Source organism: Pinus tabuliformis, chromosome 6, assembly GCF_031772625.1.
Source record: "Pinus tabuliformis cultivar Carrire ecotype Pingquan chromosome 6, CPIR1, whole genome shotgun sequence".
In the NCBI taxonomy this organism is placed as follows: domain Eukaryota; kingdom Viridiplantae; phylum Streptophyta; class Pinopsida; order Pinales; family Pinaceae; genus Pinus; species Pinus tabuliformis.
The window spans coordinates 683659311-683682683 of NC_142292.1; the positions used below are offsets into that span (position 1 = coordinate 683659311).

General features: G+C 39.9%; 1 protein-coding gene across 1 annotated transcript in view; it reads right to left on the reverse strand.

Annotated features, from left to right (window-relative positions):
• Positions 1-746: 746 nt before the first annotated feature.
• LOC149260500 (phosphoglycerate mutase-like protein 1) overlaps positions 747-23373 on the reverse strand; it is a 222288-nt gene continuing 199661 nt past the window's right edge. The window contains exons 9-10 of the mRNA XM_089420763.1: positions 1543-1587; positions 747-1211 (exon numbers count right to left, since the gene is read on the reverse strand). Coding sequence (XP_089276889.1) covers positions 1088-1211; positions 1543-1587 — 169 coding nt within the window. The 3' untranslated portion in view covers positions 747-1087. The remainder of the gene's footprint in view (positions 1212-1542; positions 1588-23373) is intronic.

Sequence of the window (23373 nt, forward strand, 5' to 3'; positions counted from 1 at the left end):
GGAAGCCCACAATACTCTAGATAGGAAGGCCAAAAGCAATGGCAAATACCCAGATCCCGATCAGATAGAAAAGTTGTTCCAATAGCAATGACATGAAATAAATCCACTTATGATCAAAATTCTACATGAATTGTGTGAATACAAATCTTTGACTAAATTTTTATTAAACAAACATAAACCTAAATAGTTTACATTCACAAAAACTAACCTACTAACATGAAAGTAACATGTTTATATTACATATATCAACAAAGTTGGAGGAGAATCTCAACAAGCTAACCATGGAGATAGTTATTGACAAGATCTAAACTATTAACAACCATAGAAACCCAAGTGGCAATAAGACAATTATTTTTATCCTATACTAATGCATCATAAAACAAAATAAATATGACACGGAAAAATATATTAAGAATCCTAATCATTTATCCGTATCGGACTGAAGTTTTTCAATGCAAAACATGCACTATCAGTAGAATAACTTGGTTGTTTACGATTAATTTGAATGCAAAACATGATGTTTATGATTAATTTAAATCCGAGACATGCGTCGTTAGTAGAATAACTTGAGTATTTATGATTGAGATTAATTCACGGAGTAAAGATCATCAACACCGCCCATTATAATCGTGAAAATCAAAAAGCATTCTAACCTAAGCAAACCATGTTGGCTTACCATTTATTTTAAATGTCAGCAATTCTTAACACCTATTGCATGACAAGAGAAACAATTTTGACACCCAATATAGATGATCAGTGATCAAGATTGCTCAAATTAAATCAAATATATGGAATAAACATGGGTTTGCTGGAAGTCTGTCATTCTTGATGGTATTTAATGTCATTTTAGAGGCACTATTCATGTTGTATATCCGAAAACTTGTACCATGACCCTGAGAAGTCAATTCAGAAAACGATAATGGGAAAGGCATCAAGATATGTGCCAGACCACTCATAAAAAAGGTTTCAGAATTACCGAATTGGCAACCTTCAGTTAAGTCGTGATAAATAAGCCAGGTTTCTGGTTTGATGTCTAAGACATCCAATGAAATCAGAGCAAACATTTACCAATCCACATTTTTATGTCTTAAAGTGAAACTAATGTTTTTTCATTCTCCAATATCTCCAAATCTTCATAATCACTAGGGATGTCAGGACCGCGAGGGATTCCTCCTGGATAGTCTGTTGTGGGTAAATCCGTCCCAATTGCACTGCAAACAACATGGATATAGTGTCACAAAGTAGTTGAACTCACAAATGCAACATGAGACTCATAACCTTTTGCTATAAAAGAAACCTATAACTGGGGAGCCGGGGCATATTTGTAGAATTGGCAGGAAAGCCAAACTACAAGGTCATGGCAACTCATTACCTTGTTATAGTAACTTTCTATGATTTCACATCCAAGTTAAGCTGTTTCTGAGTTCTTGAGTAGTTGACACATAAAATTATGTGCTGTGAAACAAAAATTAACTGTAGAAGTGCTATTGTTGTGAATTATTAGAGCTCAACAAAAAGGATCCGCAAAACATTAACTTTTACCTTCTGTCTGCAATAACCATCGATCTAAGTTCACAGTTGGTAAAGCTGCAAGAATGGGCGTAAAGACAAAAGGTGTCAGCAGTGAAATCATAACAAATATAATTACTTTCAAGAATAAAATAATTATGTGGTAACAAACTAATTCTGAAAAGGTAAGCTAATTTACATGGTCAAAGGCAAAAAAAAAAAGTAAAACAATAAATCAGCATCTGAGCTCATATACTCGCAATAAGTTCCACAAGCGTACTTGGGATAGAGAGCTAGGGAGAAAGAGAAAGTACAATATTCAAGAGTTTAATCCCACTCGTAACCATCATCAAAAAGTGTATATAGGGGCCAATATTATTTGGTGAGCCAAAATTCTTATTGCTCAGTTAAGAACTAATTCGCATCAACTCTGTTGTGAAACAGGGCACTGGAAAAGGCCAAAAGAAGTTTGGCAAAAAAGAGTATGTATTTTTTGCACTTCCAGAAAAGAGGAAATAGAGAAGCATTTCATTTTAGAATGTGAGGCCTTCAGAGACAGCAGGGACAGTTACGTAAATATTCCGACAGCTAGCTCTTTGGATAATTTATTCAGTGAGGGTATTGTTGAGAAGTTGGGAGCACTCATTGTGGGGTTACATAGGAAAAGGGCCAAATGCAGAAATCAGATGGTGAGGCAGTCTGTCCCATTGGCTATCTTTCAGCCTCGTGGACGTTAAAAAAAATTCTTTCTTCTTTCTATATTAGACAAATTTGCCTCGTACCCTACTAATTGACCAATGCAATTTGCACAAAGAACTGGAGGAAGAATAAAAAGGGAGAACAGATAATAAGAAATAGTGAATGCACCTCCCACTAACAAGCCTACTTGGTTTCAGAAATTGTATATGCTACTAGAACAAATTTACAAAACCATGCAAAATTGCTATGAAGTTCTCCAAAGTATAGCCATGCAGACCTATGTACAGGTATATCTTTCCTTGGATGACAAGATATGTCTTTCTTTGTATTCACCAACAGTATAATTAGATGAACTCGTATAAGTAATAATATCCACGGTAAAATTATCAGTTAACTGTATACAAACTACCCATGCCATCAATCCACAAATACTTTGTCTCAACTTTCATTGAATTGACAGCAGAAATATTTTTGTTTTTCAATTCCCCTGTTACCCTCTGAAATGCAAGTTCAAATTGCATTTTTGGAGGCATTCTTTTCAGCAGCACTGTACCAAGAAATGGTAAACTCTGGTAGCTTGGTACGAGTCATTGGTCCAAGCCAAGGCTATTGTGAGTGGGGAGTAGGAGCATGAACCACAATATTCAAAAAGATTCTAGGAGCAGAGCGTTTTTATGTAATATATATATATATATATATATATATATATATATATATATTAATAAAAAAAATGAAAAAAAACATGCAGTGTCGAATGTCGAATCAGCTATAGAAAACATGAAAACATAGATTTAACTACTGGGTTAATGATGATCATCACTAAAGCATCAACCATTTAGTACACATGTAACATCAATCATCTAGTCATTATAAGTTATAACATTGTCATCGAACGATTAATTATCAACCACAATATCAATCTTGAAGTTTCAAAACATAAAATCTGTCATCAACAAATTGTAACAAATAACATCAACCACGAAATAAAACAGAGCATCATATTCATTACCAAAGAGTTGTAAGATGCAGTCAAAAATTTAAGGTAGGGTTTGTTACCTCTCTTGTCAGCAGGGGTACATACAGATTTTTGCAGCAAATTTCACCACCATTGTAAACAGAAGGTCACAAGTCAATGTTGAATTTTCTACAAGATGTAGAGTAGAATACAATTTCTTCCATATAATTACTTCCTGATGATTTCCAACGGTATTTGTATGCCACTATTATCATTGAATAATTACACTTCAGAAATTATCAACATTAAATGCAAAGAAAATGGTAAAGATCATAGAAATATATCCATGCACAATAGAGAACAAATTTTACTGTGGGAAACCCAAGCTTGGGAGAAAACCCAACTTCTTTTCTTTAGGAGAAAATTATTCTTCAGCAAGGTTTACAAATCAACAATTTGTCTAGAAATATGTGCCAATATCCAAGTCACAATACCAGTCAAACGTAGTCAAACTTCAGCCCTGGGCATGCTCCTTTAGCCCACTATCTTATACAGCTGCTATTGTCCCTTGCAACCAGCCTTGTATACCTTGCTGTCAGCTTTTCCTTTGCCCATGACAGACCCTAACAGACTTCCTTTCTTCCCTTGGTCTTCTCCCTTAGACCATGGCCACCTTCAGCATTCAACAACAAACTGTTTAAGGCTATCCACAACCCTCTCTCCATGTTCCGAGGTGCGGTAAGCATCCAACAGGCCTTGGCCTGTCCTCTTCTGTTGAGAAATTGTAGCTGCGATCGGTATTTTCATCATCAAAGTCAAAAGAGAAATTATTGATTTTTCTGCTACCCTAGTCGGCCCTATTTTGATAGGTCAGCCCCACTTCATGAAGGGGTTTGACCCAAGGTCAAAACCCACTTGATTGGTCTACTATATATTGGCATTCGTTGGACTTCATTTGGGGCATCACATCAACTCATAATTCAACCTATCTAGCAAGGAGATCTGCTCACATGTGTGAAGAAGAAGAAGAAGAAGATTTCTCTCTGCATTGACCAGCTGGTTTGACTTATGTTGACCAGCATTGACTTGACTTGATTCTCTGCTGTTTGACCGAGTTGTTGACTGTGGATTGGAGGTTGAATATTCTGTGGATCTTTGACTATTATTAACTGAGTTTCTGCTTCTGTTTCTGGGCATTGCCTGAGGTTTGACCACAGGTCAAACTCTGGTTTGACCGAACTTTCTCTGTGGAATCGCAGGACCAACTTTCAGCCCTTTGACAAGCAGCTACAAGCCATAATTCAGCCCTTTGACCAAACTTTGACCCATGAGCAGATCATTGAACTTTCTTTCTTTTGACTTGTTTAGGCTTGGCATTTATTGTGATCAAAGGTTGAAATTTTGACAGGAAAATTAGATGTACAAATTCGATGAATTGAACAATTTCTCATAAGGAAAGATTACCGGGTTTTCCCCCTTGTGGGATTTTGTCCCAAGAAAATTTTGGTGTCTCTTGTATCATTGTTTCTTTGTGATCTCTGCTGCTCTACTGAATTTTATGGTTGAAATTTTCTAAGTATAACTGCTTGATGATTTGAATGCTCTAAGAAGAAAAATTGTATCATTGGAAGTAGTTATCAGATAGAAAATTGTTCTAGTGTATCTTGTTACTAGAAAATCAACATGTTATCAAAGCTTTGGTGAAGGAAAAGAGCATTGACTGTACAGCATCATGAGACAGACATTCTTCTTTGGGCTTAGCTGAGAGACCATGCTTTATGGTCGGGAAGATTGTCCTAGTTACTCCCTTGGGTCATTGAGATTGACTGAGAAACCAATATGGTTGGGCAGTTTGGTTATGAGGCTTGGAGTGATCCCTTAGGTCATTGTGTTTGACTGAGAGACTAGTGGGTTTGGTCAGGGACACTGATTTTGAATTCTCTTCCTTAAGTCATTGTGTTTGACTGAGAGACCAGTGGGTTTGGTCAGGAAGATTGATTTTGAGTACTCTCTTGGCTCATTGTGCTTGACTGAGAAACCATTTCATATGGTTGGAGAGTTTGGCCTCATGAACGATATTGATTGATCCCATGGTCAGTTGGGTTCTGACCTTGATGCCATTGGTTTTGGCTTGTGGGATGAACTTGATGCTATCAACCTTTCCTTATAATGAAATTTGTACATCTGTTGAAGTCAATGAAAAGTACCTCCCTGGCTAAGAGGGAGTGTTAAGAAATTGCAGCTATAGTCAATATTTTCATCAAAGTCAAAAGAGAAATTATTGATTTTTCTGCTTCCCTAGTTGGCCCTAATTTGATAGGTTGGCCCCACTTCAGTTTGACCCAAGTTCAAAACCCACTTGATTGGTCTACTATATTTTGACATTTGTTGGACTTCATTTGGGCATCACATCAACTCATCATTCGACCTATCTAGCAGGGAGATCTGCTCACATGTGCGAAGAAGAAGAAGATTTCTCTGTGTTGACCAAATAGTTTTACTTTTATTGACCAGCGTTGACTTGAATTGATTCTCTGTTGTTTGATCGAGTTGCTGACTATGGATTGGAGGAAGAATAATTTGTGGATCTTTGACTATTCATTGACCGAGTTGCTGACTATGGATTGGAGGAAGAATAATTTGTGGATCTTTGACTATTCATTGACCGAGTTGCTACTTATGCTTCTGGGCGTTGACTAAGGTTTGACCACATGTCAAACTCTGTGTTTTGAATGAACTTTCTCTGTGGAATTGCAGGACTGAATTTCAGCCCTTTGACAAGCAGCTATAGGCCAAAATTCGGCCCCTTGACCAAACTTTGACCAATGAGCATATCATTGACTTTTCTTGCTCTTTTGGTTGGTTTCGACTTCGCATTCATTGTGGTCAAAGGTTGAAATTTTGACTGGAAAATTAGATGTACAAATTGGATGAATTGAACAATTTCTCATAATGAAATATTATCGGGTTTTCCCCCTTGCGGGATTTTGTCCCAAGAAAATTTTGGTGTCTCTTGTATCATTGTTTCATTTTGATCTTTGCTACTCTTCTAAATTTTATGGTTGAAATTTTCAAAGTATAATTGCTTGATGATTTGAATGCTCTAAGAAGAAAAACAGTGTCATTAGAAGTAGTTATCAGATTGAAAATTGTTTGAGTCTATCTTGTTACTAGAAAATCAACATCTTCAAGGTATGCGGCAGGCCCTGCGGCCTACCCTGTATCTTGTTGTAGCTCTTTTTTTGAACTTCTACCCTCCAATAAGCTTGTTGCGTCCTCTAACCAAGCCTCCAAACCTTGGTTTTTACCATAGAACCTTAACTTCTCAACTTAGTCTCCTTCATGCTTGGTTGCAGCTCCTTGCTGCCCTCTTCCACAAGAGAAGAGTCCTTTTTCTTCATTGGTGGAGAAAATGAGACATCACATCCTCTATTTATACTTGAAATGGGTGTGACATAACCAAGGGACACACCCTTTCATTTGGTTAGGCCAACTTGTCTTTTTGGGTCAACTTGGAGACCTCAAAAACATTTTTTTATTTTAATTCTCCATAATTATTCTAGGCCAACTTAGGCGTGCGAGAATACCTCCCAACACTACACAAAAATTCAACACTCCAAATTAGAAAGGGAGGTATTCTCCTTGGCTGCAAATAGATATCCTTAGCTAAAATTTCTCCTCCACAAGAAAAGTTCATGAGTTTGCTATGTTGATGTAGTGTCTTTTCACATGCACATCTATAGATCACTCCATCTTGGAGTAGGTAATGTGACTCCTCACATGCATGTCTATAGATCACTCCATCCAGGAGTTTGCAATATGACTCCTCACATGCACGTCTATAGATCACTCCATCGTAGAGTAGGCAATATAACTATCCTGGGCCATTTATCCCTAGCCAAATCAACATGGCCCAGCCAAATCAGCATGGCTCCTCAGGTATATGTATCAATCTCCTTTGGTCAAATTAGCATGACCCAGCCAATCCTTCATGGCTTCTCAGGAGAGAATCTTCCCCTAGACCATTCACCCCTGGCCAAATCAGCATGGCCATCCAAAGTCCTTCATGGCTTCTCAGGTGAATTACATCAATCTCCTCTGGTCAAATTAACATGACCCAACCAAAGTCCTTCATGGCTTTTCAGGAGAAGATCTGTCCAATCTTGCAATTTCCCTGGGCCATTCACCCCTGGTCAAATCAACATGACCCAACCAGATTAGCATGGCTTTTTAGGAGATGGTCTACATGATCCTACAAAGACATCAACACTCCCTGTCAATGAGGGAGACATTCGGCTTCACGCCAAGCTTGTCTTTAAAGCATACAAACTTCGCTCTAGATAGTGGCTTGGTGACAATGTCTGCAATCTACTCATCTGTGAATATGTACTAGAGTTTCACTGCTCCCTTCTGCACCATGTCTTGAATGAAGTGACCTGATCAAATAGTCCTGCAAGAAGCTTCTGAAGCCACACTGCTTCACAACTTGTGATACTCATTGCGATATACTTCGCCTCTACTTAGTGCAACAAAAGTCAGCTTCTCAACTAGGATATCATAACAAATCCCAAGCTAAAGAACCACCTTTAAGTGCTCTTTTTGTCCTTTGCACTCTTGGCCCAATCTGAACATGTATATCCCTGCAGCCTCACTTCACCACCTGAGACATATCTCAAACCATATCCAACTATACCATGTAAGTACCTCAACACATGCTTTGTTGCATGCCTTGGCTCAACCATAAACTGGCTAGCTTCCTTCACTAGATCCATCACCACAGTTGCTTTTTGGTCACCCTGACTAGGTGCTCCCTCTAATACTGAAGCAGATCCTCCTGTCATGGCAATCTTGGCTGCCCCCTTTGCCAAACAATGCTCCCTCTATCATTGAAGTATATCAAGTTGTCTAGCATGGTCCCCTCATAGAAGGTATACTGCTCCTAGAGACCTCCCGTCTCTAAGCATCTGATAATACTCATGACATCCTCTTGGAAGGTTGCTCCTTCCATTCTACTTGATTGCTCGCTCCCTCAGAACTAGAAGCTCTTCTGGTCATCTAGCACGGTTCTAGATGTCCTAACAATTTGTACAATTTCCTTCTTTGAATACTAACCATTTGGCGACTAGAGAAAAAAACTTCTTGTAGTCCACTCCCTCTGTATGGGAGAACCCTCTTGTCACAAACCTCACTTGGTATTTCTCGATGCTACCATCTGCTGCATGAATCATCAGTTTTGGCAATCTCCACAATGGATCTATTTTTCCTTTCTACAAACTTCATTCACGAGGCCATGGAAGAAAAATTATAACCAACCAAAAAATACCAAGACAAGAGGTTGACCAAAAACTAAAAGTAATAATAATAATCAAGGGAGAAATATATGATTAGAAGTACTTATCTCTTGATAAGGATGAAACTGTTGAGGATTGTCAACTCCCTCTCTGAAATTTGTGACTTCTTCTAAGGTGGATGCTCATCATCATCATCATCAAAATTCAATGTTGATGCATGCTACTTTCTTTTCCTTTCTTCTCAAGACACTAGGAGCCATTGTGTCCAAAATCATGACAAATGAAGCACTTGACCTTTGAAATATCCTTCAACTTCTTCTCCTTGGGCACCAATGCCTAGGTTGGTTGTCCTAATAATTTATATAGTCCTTCCTCTCGAATACCAATCACTCCAGTTGAGGCCCTGTATTAGGAATCATGGACCTTGTTTTGGGTTGGACAATAGTTGGTCCCTTTGGCTTCATCTTTGGCTCCTTTCATCTTGGGTAGGATTGGAGGACAGGAAAAATTCTAAGGATGGAAATTTATCTTAAAGCTTCGAAACCATGGTGAATCTTACTAGTCCCTGTTGCCACAAAATCTAGCAGGTCTATTGCAAAGCCTCACTAGGCCAACCAAACCTTGGGGAAAAAAGAGAAAGGGTTTCCACTATCACCTCTGCAACCTTTCTCCTGCTCTTTACTAGTATTTGACCACAAAGGATGCTTCCCTCAACTCACCTAATGGATATTCAATGATGATGGCACAAGGTGATTTATATTAGGCCTACTAAATGGGATATATTGCTAGTGGAGCCCAAAATGCCTAAGTATTCTATATCAAGGTTCAAGTACCCTATTCCTAGACCACTTAAAGGGTTGTTATAAGTCAAGGTTTTGCATATTTTCAATGATAGGGCAAACTATACCATATCACAGCCAAAGAAAAAATCCTTTCAAAAGATAATCAACAAAGGAGGCAAGACCTTCAAATAAATACCAAGGATTTATGGTTTCCAATGGAGTTTTATGGCTGAAAACATGCATAAACAACCAATAAGTGATGACATCAGCCCTAAAGGGGATTGTTTACGATGCAATAATGCTATATTTTTCTCTACATTACTTATTAATGCATTTCCTAATTTAAGGACCATAAACTTCAAACATAAATTTACTTTTTATCGATTTTCTTCACAAAACCCTAGCCCTAACCGTAGATATCTAGGAAAAAGAGGGGCAATGCTCATCTCTCGAGGGGAAATAATGCATCATCAAGGTTAGAATTGTTGTTTGGACTAGGTACAATGACCTTTTGGAGTGTTTTTTAATGGGATGAAGATCAACTCTCAAGGAGTCTCTTCTGTTGTGATAACATAACCTAACAAAACCCTGTCAAGATCAAGTGAAATCATTAATCATTAGGGGAAATAACCATCAAGGCATCATAATGAACCATACCTAACGTTAGGGGCACAAGGATACTTCACACAAAACTCACCTTCAAATGTCTAACTAGATCAAGACGTGACAAACAAGTTATCTCACTTATATTAGGGATGATTAGGTCAGCAACCATAATAATCGAGCATGTATATTCCATAGCTCGTAAACATGTTGATAAGTTTCTGGATAAATGTCATGTACAGGTTTGATGATGTCCTCCATTTCGAGTGGTCTTACCACTTATCAACCCTAATAGGTGTTTCCAGCCCTCAAGGGGAGTGACATGTCCTAGGTTAGCCCACCAATCCATAGGTGCATGTGAAAATGATGGTTGCAGAATGGAAAAGACTTCAGGGTAGGTGCCATAACCATGTGACCAGCTAATGGGGGTCCAACATTCCTAAGCGTATAGATGTCAAGAGGGAGCAATCATGGAGGCATGGGATACCCCTTTCCTCGGCCTACGTTTCCACCCCTCTAATGTGCCTTTTACTTCTTATAATCTCTCTTTATTTGGGTGCATAGCTTAGGATCCCAATCTTTCTTTTGAGATTTTCCATCACCCTTTAAGATGAAGCAGTTCCTCATTCATTAGGGTTGGTACTTACAAGAGTTCCTCTCTTTTGATGAAACATTAAATGCTTGAGGAACTAAGCGATGCCTAATGAGGGGGCTAGAGCTCGTGCTAGGATTTTGCCCACATGCTAAATAATTGTCCCAACCATCTTTTGCATTTTACATTTTTTTCATTGTGCCTTTTTTTGCTTTTAACTTTCTTTTCATTGCATCAACCTTCAGGGCCAAGTTTCTGAGCCTAGACTCAAGGTTGTTGATGAAGGGTACCAATCCCAATGAATAATGACCACCAACCCGAAGAATGAAGATGAATAAGGGGGAAACATGAAAGGAAGTAATTATGGATTAACATGGACGTGCTACTTCAATCTATGCTTCCCTAGTAGTGCCCTTCCTAATACCTTGAGGTCTCAAACGATGTCCTACTTGACTAGGATCAAAGATGAACCTCCTAGGTGAAGTAAGGTAACAAGAATACAGTCGAGATCGGCCAATTATGCAGCTTTCGCCCTATGATATATATTAGTATGCCCATAACATTAAGTGAAATCACATGATTGCAAAAATGGTTAAACTTTGAGGTACTTACAAATGGATGACCCACTTTGCTTCAGGAAGTAATGATGGATGGGACAAAAATCTGACCGGGGCAAGAAGTGGTGGATATTGGCATCATGTTATGTGTTGATCATATAGGGTTGTTGGTTGGTTGGTTGGTTGTCAAAAGAGTAGAAAAATCTTCTCCTATGGGTTACCCAATTTTTGGTGGGTAACATTTAGCTCCAACTCAGAGACCGCCTAAAATGGGGAGAAACGTCTATAAATCAATAAATTTAAGTGAAAAGAAATCACACGTGTGCTCATCATAGAGCGCATGATCCATGTGCTCAAATGAGGAGCACATGAGAACTCCAACAACCCCTAGGCTCGTAGACCTATTACTTGTACACTCAAAACTTGTTGATAGCAACTAAGCAAGGTGTTGATCGTCACCCTTATGATATAGGGGAAAAATGCTAAAATAAAATGCTAGCTAAAATATACATGATATCTGACAACCATACAAACACATCAGCATGATCAAATATCAAAGGAAGGTTGCACACACAAGAATGCAAAACATGCAAGTGTAATGCAACTATCTATAAATGGATAGCATCAGGTTCCACTAAAAGAGGTGAGGCACTTGCCACACTGGTGATGACAAGGACTCCCTATCCAAGATGGCTATGTAAGATGAGGATCATTATGAACAAGAACCAAATCTCCAACTTGGAAATCTTTTCCTTGTTTTTCAACCCATCGTTTCTTTTTATTATTTTTGTATTTTTTTCTTTTGGTTTTGGAGGCGGCCATTGGGTTTACTTAACACACATCTCCTCCATTTTCCTCAACTGTCTTCTATCTCTCAAGGATCCTAGGCTCAAAATGCTTCCACTCAACTTGCAAGTTTAAAGGATTGGAGTTTCCTTCTTTCTTGCCAAGATGTCTAGGGAAAGGAAAAGGATCAATATCTTAAACATGCTTAGCCATGTGTGGCTCTCGGTACAAGATGAATGGTCGTCCATCAATGGTGGGTATTATAGCATAGGATAAATCCATATGTAGATGCCCACCAATAGATTTTGACCATTTCCTTGATAAGAGCATGCCCCAACATCAGGGACATCTATGACTACTACATCCATTAACACAAATATGTATTTATAAGCAACTTAAGGAACTTCAACATCCTTAATTAAACCATGCACAAAGAAAGACTTTGAGTAAAAGCCACACACATTCCTATAAGACCTAGTAATTTGCAACTCCAATTGATTCATAACTCTCAAAGGCATAAGATTAGCAGAAGCTCCAGAATCAACAATACAATTGTATAATATAAGATTATTAATTACTAGGGACAACAAAAAAGGTGCATGCCCTCCATTCTTTCGGTCAAAACACATGTTTTGCAATATTATAGGAAGCTCCTCAAGTTCCCTATCTAAGTTAAGGATTTTTTTTGCTTGACCCCTTTGAGGTTCAAGTTTAGCAAGCTTTAGGAGTGGGATAGGTACATTTACCTTAGTGAGGACACTCTCCAATTCCACATATAATGATACTCCATTATAGGCACTAGACGAATTGATCTTGGGATTATTCTTACTAGAAAGAAAAGGTGCATTAACACTCTTCAAGGGAGCAACACTACTACTTGCATTGAGGTGGCTTCGCTCATTATTCTTGCTGGTATAATGCAACCCTTTAAACCTATCTCTCAATTCAACAACATTAATAAGCCCTTTACGTTCTTTATTAGGTTCTTCCGTTGACCCTTCATGTTGTTGTTAAGAAAGGGATGAAGTTACATCAAGCAAGGTAGTGAAAGGTGTGGAGTCATTGATTAAATTTAAATGCTCTGGAACAATGTTGCACAAAGCAGGGACATAGAAGCGTCATTTCCCAAAAATCTAGGAAGTGAAGCGTCTCGGAAGCGTCTACTATATATATATATATATATATATATATATATATATATATATTATTTTTTTGCACTTATATTAAAAAAAACATCTCAAATACCAAATTAGTTGTAGAAGACATGAAAACATACACATTTTTACATAAATCAAGATAGATATGGCATCCATGATTTCATTGTACATCAATGATTAATTATTCAAGCATCAACCATCTAGATTCTAGCAATTACATACATACATCAATTTTTAAGCATATCATAAAACATAAAACATTTAGAAGATAAAATCATCAAACATTCAAGTAATTTATCTAGCAAGTGAGCAACCGTCAACATGAGTCATGTCCAAAATTCAAATAATAATGTTTACAAAATAGGCCACTTGGCCACCACCAAGACTTAAGTACACACAATGAACTAGGAAGAGTAAGACAAAAAAGTTCAAATTCACAACAAGACTACAAGTCTAATCTATGACAAAAGTAGTAAATTGTGAATATGTCTACTAATCTCTCCTTCCACCACGAAGATGACGTGAGCCTCCACATGGCGGCAATGAAGAAGATGGTGAAGATGGTGACTCTAGAAGTTGTGGCAGTGGAACTGATGAAGATGAAGGCCCTACTGTTGTTGTTGAAGCATGGAACCTGGGAACCAAGGGATCGGATGGGGGTGGCATCTCAACTCGATAATCATCGTCTTGGATAAGAGCATCCTCCATTTTCTCTAATCGCAACACTCCATCCTCCAAATTGGGATCCTTAGATGGTGGCATCTCAACTCGATCATCATCATCTTGGATAAGAGCATCCTCCATTTTCTCTAATCGCAACACTCCATCCTCCAAATTGGGATCCTTAGAATTTTGTCCCAAAACTTAAGGTCTTTATTAGTCTTTGCATCATCACAATAATGGGACAACAATCACAAGTTGTAGTGAACATAAACCAAGCTCTATGCCCGGTCTAAACTTAACCTGTTCCTTTTAACACTATGGATGAAAGAATAAGAGCTCCAACACCTCTCTGCAGAAGAAGTGTTTACCACCTATGATAGCACCCGCAATGCCAAAGTTTGTAGAAGTGGAGTAGCAACTCCATGCATGTTCCACCACTCAAGAGAAGATAAATTATCTCGATCTCTAATTGCATGCATGCTCCCAAATGGACCAGTGATAAGCATATATTTGCTAAAATGTTTCCGTAGAATGGCAGACTCCTCCTCATCAAGGACTAATTTATCAAATGCTTTCATATAACCATTTAGAACCTCTAGATCTAGCTGTGGTTTTCTCCTTCTCCACCCCCCACCCCCAGGTGTTGGTGTTGAAAGTCATGATGGATGATAGTATTTAGGTGTCAGAACATATACGAAGGCTTGCAATGGAATGTTTAGCATATCCCATAGTTTTTCCACCTCTCCACGAATATAATTGTACAACGTGATATCTCTAGGCTCAACAATGTCTTTAATCTGCCCCAACATGCTATCCATTTTCTCATACACCTCCCCAATTATAAACCGATCTCAATCTGCAAACTTAATCATGTAATAAATTGGTTTGGTGAATTGCAAAACATATTTAATCTGTGACCAACTGTCAAGAATAGTGTCCATGGCTACATTAGCACCATCTCTATCAGTGTTAATGTCTTCCCGTGATTCAGAGATCACCATGTTAGTTAAATCTTGTCTCACCTTCACTAGCTGCCCAAATCTTGTTTTTGCAAATTTAAACAACTGCAACTTGGAGTAAGTGCCATAAAATTAGTTTACCCTTGTATGCCCTATGATAAATTTAATGAGTTGCTTCCCTCTCTTGTAAGCTCTTTAATCCATCCACATTCTTTATGCTTCACAATATCATGCATCAAAAGGTTGAATGTGTGCACCAAGCACCCAAAGAAAAAGATTTGTGGATGAGTATGCTCAATAATTTTCATGCTGCCTTACAATTTGTTGCTTTATCAGTGATCACTTGAACCACATTATTAGGACCAACATCTTTGATTGATTGCAAAAGGAGATTTGCAATGTTTTGGGAAGTTGCATTGATGGAGGAGGAGTCATCACATGTAATAAACACTGCACCACTAGAAGAAACACCAAGAACATTTATCAAATGTTGGTTTTTAACATTTGTCCACCCCTCTGATACAATAGATACCCAACAATCCACCCACTCATTTGTAAAACGTGTCAAAGCTCTTTGAACCTTTGCTTTTTCTCTTTCTAATAACATTGTTCTAGCTTTCTCATAGTTGGGGCTCTTGTATCCTTTTGGGGCTTCATTGATGGCCTTAACCATATCATCCCAATTGGGAGAGAAAAGCATATTGAATGATACACAGCAAGCACAAAGAATCCAAACTATCTTTCCATCCACATCATCCCTCCCAACAACATTTAGGAAATCCCCTATTGTTCTTCTACTTCCAGAGGTTGCAAAAGTACCATGAGGAGATGAGCTACCAAATCTAGAGGTTGCACTTGATTCAGAATGAGTTTTTTGTTTCTTGTTTTTCTGTTGTGCAACCTCCTCTATTTGGATGTATTTTCTTCTTTGTTCAGCTGAAACCTTTGGGCAAATTGCTATCCACACGGCACCCTTTTTGTCATCACTGTCCAACACCCCACAAACTCCTCACACAGGTATATGAACCACTACATGGTTTTCCTCCATGATAACCATGACGGCACAAACACTTGTAGCTTCCACCACCTTTTCCCCCTTCCAGTTTTGAAAATTCCTGAATCTAACACATCAGAAACCCCTACTGCAATTACCAGTTTACAATCTCCTACTTGTTCTTTACATTAACAAGTTATTTAATTACATAAACATCAAAGTAAACACTATTGCAGCCTTCACAAATATACATATCATGCATTGAAATAAACAAAGACAATAACACAAGGGACACCGTTATTTTTGGACAATCATCCTCGGAAAAATCCCAACGGGAAATCAGTGCAGCGTATAGAGGGTTTGTATTATTAAGCAAATTTTGTGAATACAACTAGGGTGCCAGAAATGGCTCACCCAACAGAGAATATCCTCGGCAATAGTACCTCTATCCGAACATAGATATTCCGGCAAATCAGCAAATGGATGATCAAACCCCACAGCAACTCCGGTTGTTCCCAGCTGCTCCAAGCACTGCTCTGGAACTTCGTCACTCCTCGAGGAGTTGCGTCACCCTCTCCCGGCTCAAAATCTGCTAATCTGCTCGCAGTCTGCCCCACAAAATCTCCCCAGCGCTGCCTCTGAGGCCCAGCGTCAGCCTCTATGGCTTCTGCGTCAGCCTTTTGCATCCTCTGCGTCAGCTCTTCAACCTCTGCCTTAGCCCTTCTAGGGCCTGCACTACCTCTCTGTTACGTATTCTTCAGCTTTGGATGAATATCCCTTGTTGAACTGCCCCTCACTGCAACTCTGATCACTAACTCGATTTCCTCAGTAAACCTCGCCCCAAAAAATTGAATTCTTTGATCACTTGGTGTGTCTTCAACTGATCCTCAAGCCTCAACTTATACTTTTCCTATTGACGAATCAACGGCCGAGATTAAGTCCCTAATCAATGACTAAGATTAGAACTAGCTTGATCCTCGTCACTTAGAACTTTCTCGCCCATATTTTATTAATACACATTAATATTTTTATTTTCCTAAGTTTAGACTTAGGAACCCATTAAAAATATTAATTATTTTAATAACTCCTCATTCGGGTGGAATTTCTCCAAACGATTTCTAGGTCTTGGAGATCTCATGTGCTTTAGCCTCTCCACCAATTTTCAAGGCTAGAGCACATCTGATGCTACCCAAAATCAACACTCCCTCATAGCGAGGAATGTGCTCTAGCAATGCTTCACCATAGAAGCATCACATTGATCCTCTGCATCGTTCCACTGTGCTAATGCTTGGTCTGCTGCCCCACATCCACTGCACTGTTGCTTCCTGTACTACTGCCCATGACATGGCTACATCTGTACTGCAGCTCCTTCTCAAAATGTTGCCTCATGCTGCCCATAGCACTGCCACTGCTAACTGCTGCACTACAACTCAGTTACCGAGAAGTAAGTAATTGACTTCACCCAAACACTGACATCCTAGTCAGTCTGGAAGCCTCATGATGCTAAAGCTACCTCTGTTGCCACTGTGCTACTGCAACCTCTTCTGTGCCTCTCACACTGCTACAACCTCCTCTCGCACTGCTACAACCTCCACTACGCTGCTACAAACTTTTGCACTCTAGCACTGCCTTGTCGCTCCATCACACCTTGCTCCACTCGACACCTGTCATCATGCTACTGTCTTTAAGGGCTCCCATAGCCGTATGTGATCCAAGAGTTTGGGCACCTCAAGGATCCTGCCCCCCTTCTATAGTCCTCTCGACTACAACTCCAAGTCTTCCCACCTCTTCTCTAGAGGCGCATGAGCACTCATGGCACAATCATCATCAGTCTTGACATCCTTCTCCGCCTTTGCTGGAGCAACCTTTGAGTCAGAAGATTCTCCCTTGCCTTTCTTCTTGGGGCACTGAGAGGCATAATGTCCCATCTCCCCATAGTTGAAGCACTTGACCTTGGAGATGTCTTTCTTCTTCCTCTTTTGTACCCCCTGTTGTCCCATTGATGCGAGAGCTGCATCCTCCTCCTCCTCCTTGATTCGAACTCCCTTACCGCTACTCCCCGCCTTGGTCAATCTCTTGAGCTCTTCTTGTCGAAGAGCTGCCCACATCTCCTCCCAACTGGGGAGAGTCGCTCTGCCCAAAATTCTTTGGAAAAATGTCTCCCACTCCTCGAAAATTGCATTTAGGGTAGTCCTTACCATGAACTTTGGATCCGGTGTAGACCCCACGGAAGTAAGCTAGTCGTGAATCCCTTGCAACCTGAGAAGGAATGGACCTATCTCCTCCCCTTTCTGCATCTGGTATGACCTCAGTTGATTCTCCAATAACATCTTTCATTGCACGGAAGAGCCCTGGTATAAGGTGGTCAGGGTCTCCCACATCTCCCTTGTTGTTGTCTTCTCAGCAATATGTGGTATTACATGATCCTTGACCCTGTATAGGATCATGCATTTCGCCTTCGCCCAGGTCTCCTCATACTTTTCATTAGCATCAAGGTCAACTGGGACAACCACTGTTTTCAAGGCATAGTCCTTGATGCGATGTTTATCCAGGATTTCCAGGATCCTGGCCTTCCAGATGACAAAATTGGAAGCCCTATCCAATCTATCCCGATCCTCAATCCATTCACTGCCATCTCTATTCCTCTTCTTTAGACTCCCTCTGAGTCCTGATTTCCATCTCGAAAATCCTTCGTCCAATCATCGAATCACTCCTCTCCAATCCTCCTTTGCCGTTGCAACCCGGATCTATATTTCTTGGCTAGAAATATGTCGAGGTAGTGCTTCCCTCTACCTTGGTTCAGTCTCCTTAGACATTGTTTTGCATCGACAGAAACATCGTCCCACCAGCTCCACAAATCAAAATCTGCACAACTCCCTTAGCCCTGGCAACTCAAAGAATCTGAGCCCTTCAAGCTCTACGCAATCTTTGCGTGGGCTGAATCTGCTCCTCCCAGCCAACTGCGTCAATCCTTCCTGGCTCAGAAGGATGACGTGGCTCTGTGTGAGCCTGATCTGCCCTCCTCTGCCTCTGCGCTAGCCCTGATGGCTGACGCAGCTACTGCATGGGCTCCTCCCAGCTACTGCGTCTTCCTTTCCCGGCTCAGAATGCTAACGCAGGCACTGCGTGAGCCTCTGCATCACACTCTCTGCACTGCGTCATTCCTCCTCTTGCCTCTTTAGCTCTAGAACAACATTGTCTCTCGGGAAAGCTGCTTCTCTACTGCAAATTCTCAGATTTCTTGGTTGGTGTCTTCAATCACCTATGATCTGCAATCACTCTGATACCATGTAAAAATTCCTGAATCTAACACATCAGAAACCCCTACTGCAATTACTAGTTTACAATCTCCTACTTGTTCTTTACATTAACAAGTTATTTAATTGCATAAACATCAAAGTAAACACTATTGCAGCCTTCACAAATATACATATCATGCACTGAAATAAACAAAGACAATAACACAAGGGACACCGTTATTTTTGGACAATCGTCCTCGAAAAAATCCCAATTCGGGAAAATCGGTGCAGCATATAGAGGGTTTGTATTATTAAGCAGATTTCGTGAATACAACTAGGGTTCCAGAAATGGCTCGCCCAACAGAGAATATCCTCGGCAATAGTACCTCTATCCAGAGACAGATATTCCAACAAATCAGCAAACGATGATCAAACCCCACAGCGACTTCGGTTGTTCCCTATGCTAGACAGCGAAAGCTACTCCAAGCACTGTTCTGGAATTGCATCACTCCTCCAAGAGTTGTGTCACCCTCTCCCGGCTCAGAATCTGTTGATCTGCTCCCAGTCTACCCCACAGAATCTCCCTAGCGCTACCTCTGAGGCCCAACATCAGCCTCTACGGCTTTTGCGTCACCTGCATCAGCCTTCTATGTCCTTTGTGTCAGCTCTTCGGCCTCTGCGTCAGCCCTTCTAGGGCTTGCGCTGTCTCTCCCGGCACTGTGCTGCCTCTCTGCTATGTATTCTTCAACCTTGGATGAAAATCCCTTGCTGAATTGCCCCTCACTGCAACTCTGATCACTAACTTGATTTCCTCAGCAAACCTCGCCCTAGAAAATCGAATTCTTTGATCACTTGGTGTATCTTCAACTGACCCTCAAGCCTCCTCTTATACTTTTCCTGTTGACGAATCAACGGCCGAGATTAAGTCCCTAATCAATGGCTAAGATTAGAACTAGCTTGATCCTCGTCACTTAGAACTTTCTCACCCATATTTTATTAATACACATTAATATTTTTATTTTCCTAAGTTTAGACTTAGGAACCCATTAAAAATATTAATTATTTTGATAACTCCTCATCCAGGTGGAATTTATCCAAACGATTTCTGGGTCTTGGATATCTCATGTGCTTTAGCCTCTCCGCCAATTTTCAAGGCTAGAGCACATCTGATGCTACCCAAAATCAACACAAGTTTGGTCACAAAATTCCACAAGGGTGTCAATGCAGCTTCCCCTCTAGCATTTCAGTGTCCTCTTCATCCCCTTCCTCTTCAAACCCTTCCTCCTCATCATACATTGGGTCACTCATATGGGGACCACTATCCTCTTGTTCTTCTTCCCTTCTATTCCTACTCCCCCTTGCCATCATGAAAACCAAAAGTGGAATGATACATAGAAGCCAAAAGAACACCATTTTGGAATATGAATATAGATGGACAACCTGCAATGAAATGAGCAAGAAGAAAGAATGGGAAAGAGTAGGAGAGGGAGGAGAAAAAATACAAACAACAATGACAGAAAAATGAGGGAGTTTGGGGTTTGCACTTACCTCTTTAACTCTTGTAGATGGAAGCCCTTCTTTACTCCTCCAAGCTCCTCCTCCTTCACTACTCCTAGCTCCTCCTCCTTCACTCCTCCAAGCTCTCCTCAAGCCTCTCTTCTCCAAGCTCTCCAAAAATACAAGAGTGAGGAAATGAGAGGGGGAAATGAGCTTTATCCCCATCTATCATTTCCCTAACTCAACCTAAACCCACCCCCAACTCAAGTTAGAGAAAAAAAATAAGTTTTTTGGGTCGGTCACCACGGAACCACCTGTCAAGCATCGGATCCGCTCAGGATCTGTACGAATCCGTGCCTGATCCACTATGGGTTCGAGGTGGATTCGCGGTTCGGAAATCTGGAACTGCGAATTGGGTCGACAAGGTTCCGAAATTCCAGGAACCATGTTTGCCGACACGATCCGCAGTTCCATATTTTCGAACTGCAGATCTGGCGGCAGATCCCCCACGAATCCATACGTGACGCAGATCCCTCTTTAGATCCAGGGGGCGTTTCGTGCAACATTGCTTCGGACTATCCTCCTCTCTAGCCTAATTATAAGGTTATTCCTCTTCACAATAGAATTCATTACATGTTCGACATCAAGAATATCCCTCTTGATTGATCATGTTAATGGGGCAAAAGGTATTAGGCACTGCCACTACTAAGGTTTCTTTTAGGAACTCTATCGTAATTGAATTGAGGCTTGGAAGGATAATTTTGGCGAGACCCTCTTTGCCAACCTAAGAGAGTCAACTTATTCATCATTGCCATTTGCCTCTGCATCAACTCATTAGCAATTTTGTCAAATTTATGCACAAAGGCTTGCAAGGTGGGGTCAACCTGGGCAGCTAGCTTAGACTTAACCTCCACTTTGGATGTGGGATATGAAAGAAAATCAATTTTAGATGTGGTTATATTAAGTTCTATGGTTATAGCAAAGGCCTTGGCTTGCGCAAGGCTTTGAGGGTAGTTATATTTTAGAGCATAAGATATGTGTCTAAAGAAAGCATCAACATATAAGGCGAGGATAGTCTACTCAGTAGCTTTATATAGCTTAGGCACTTATTTGAATAATTTTTCGACCCTTTGAGTGAAATCCTTGACACAACATTATCAGTATTTTTAGCTTCCTAGAACCTGGCCAAGAGTTGCATGGCTTCCTTCACGGTGGCCCATCTCTTCTTAAATGGCTCATGGAGTTGGTCCTAGTTTTTAAGCCCCCCTATGAGCAAATCTGGGTAACAATCTCTAGCATTTCCTTCTAAGGAGATGACAAACAACATCATGACTACATCTTCCTCAGTGATCCTTCCACACACACACTAGTAAAATTCATCCATATGTTTTTCAAACGTGATTGCATCAATCTTGTTGAGCTTGGACAACCATTCTTTGTACTTCTCATGAAGTTTGTGGGAAGCCCCCTGAAAGGAACTGACATCCAAGGGCTTGATTGCAGTATTAAGCCTTGGCTTGGCCATTGTGGTTGAGGTGGGAGGACTACTGAAGAGGTTCTTAACTACATGGGAAGGGGAAATTATAGGGGAAGAGGAAGAGGTAATGGTCTTACAAGGATTTCTTCTCTTTTTAAGAGGAATAACTCCTCTTGACCCACTACCAAGGATTAAAGAAGGGGAATTGGCTAAGGAGTCGCCAAATGAGAAGTTCTAACATAGGCTTTGAGATGTTTTTATCAATATGACTTGAAGCATAGATTTCAGATTTCGACAAGGTGGACTCAACTACTCGTTGGAAACACACCAAAAATGTTGCTACAAAATCTAGCAGGAGTAGTGCAAAGCCCCACTAGGAAGAACCAGACCTTAGGGCAACAAGAGAAAGGGTTTCCATTGTCATCTCAACAACCTTTCTCCTATTCTTTAGTGGTATTTGACCACAAGAGAGGCTTCCCTAAACTCACCTAAAGGATATTCAATGATAATGGCTCAAGGTGATTGATATCATGTCTACTAAATGGGATATAGTATTGGCAGAGCCCAGAAGGCCGAAGTATATTATGTCAAGGTTCAAGTACTCTATTCCTAGACCTATAGAGGGTTGTTATGAGTTAAGGTTTTGCAGATTTTCAGTGATAGGGAAAACAATACCATATAAAAAGCAAAGGAAAAGGCCTTTCAAAGAGTAATTAACAAAGGAGGCAAGACCTTCAAATAAATACTAAGGATTTAAGGTTTTCAATGGCATTTTATGGCCGAAAACATGCATAAACAACAAATAAATGATGACATCAGCCCTAAAGGGAATGGTTTAGGATGCAATAATACTAAATTTTGCTATTATATTTTTATTAATGCATTTCCTAATTTAAGAACCATAAACATCAAACACAAATTTACTTTTCAGCAATTTTCTTCATAAAAGCCTCGCCCTAACACTAGGTATCTAGGAAAAAGAAAGAAAAGGAGAAAGTTTTAATAATTAAGATGGTTGACCAACACTTTAATGACTAGTGCCTTGGCCTAAATAGGCTTGGTCAGGTGGAGTCTTCTATGGCAAAGTTCAATGAGAACGGCCTTGTTGGAGTAAGGGGGGATGACTAGTACATCGACTTTTAAAATCCTAGTGATTTTCCTTATGAGGGGAGAATATAATTTTGAGGAATGCACACTCAGAGTTTCCTTAAAGGAGCAAGATTTCAACATAGATTTAGCATTTAATCATGGCACAAAATAAAAACCCCACTACACATATATTATGCAAAATATAGAAATTCTCCATTAAACTTACAAAATTATCCAGTAGAAACACTTCATTCAATCCCAGGGAAACATCTCCATGCAAAAATTCATCTCCAAGAGAACTCACACTATAGAAAGATCACATTTCCACCCAAGTAGACAGAGGAGACTAATTTGCACTCTTTTGAAGAGAAGAGTGAATGAATGTGTGATGATCGAAAGGTGGAGTAAGGCTTCCTCTATTTATATGAGGACTAAATTTACTTATTTCCACTAATTTTGGCAAGCCCTAAAACAAGTTTGTTTGAGTGCTCAACAAGTGTGAGGTTACATGCCAACCTCAATCT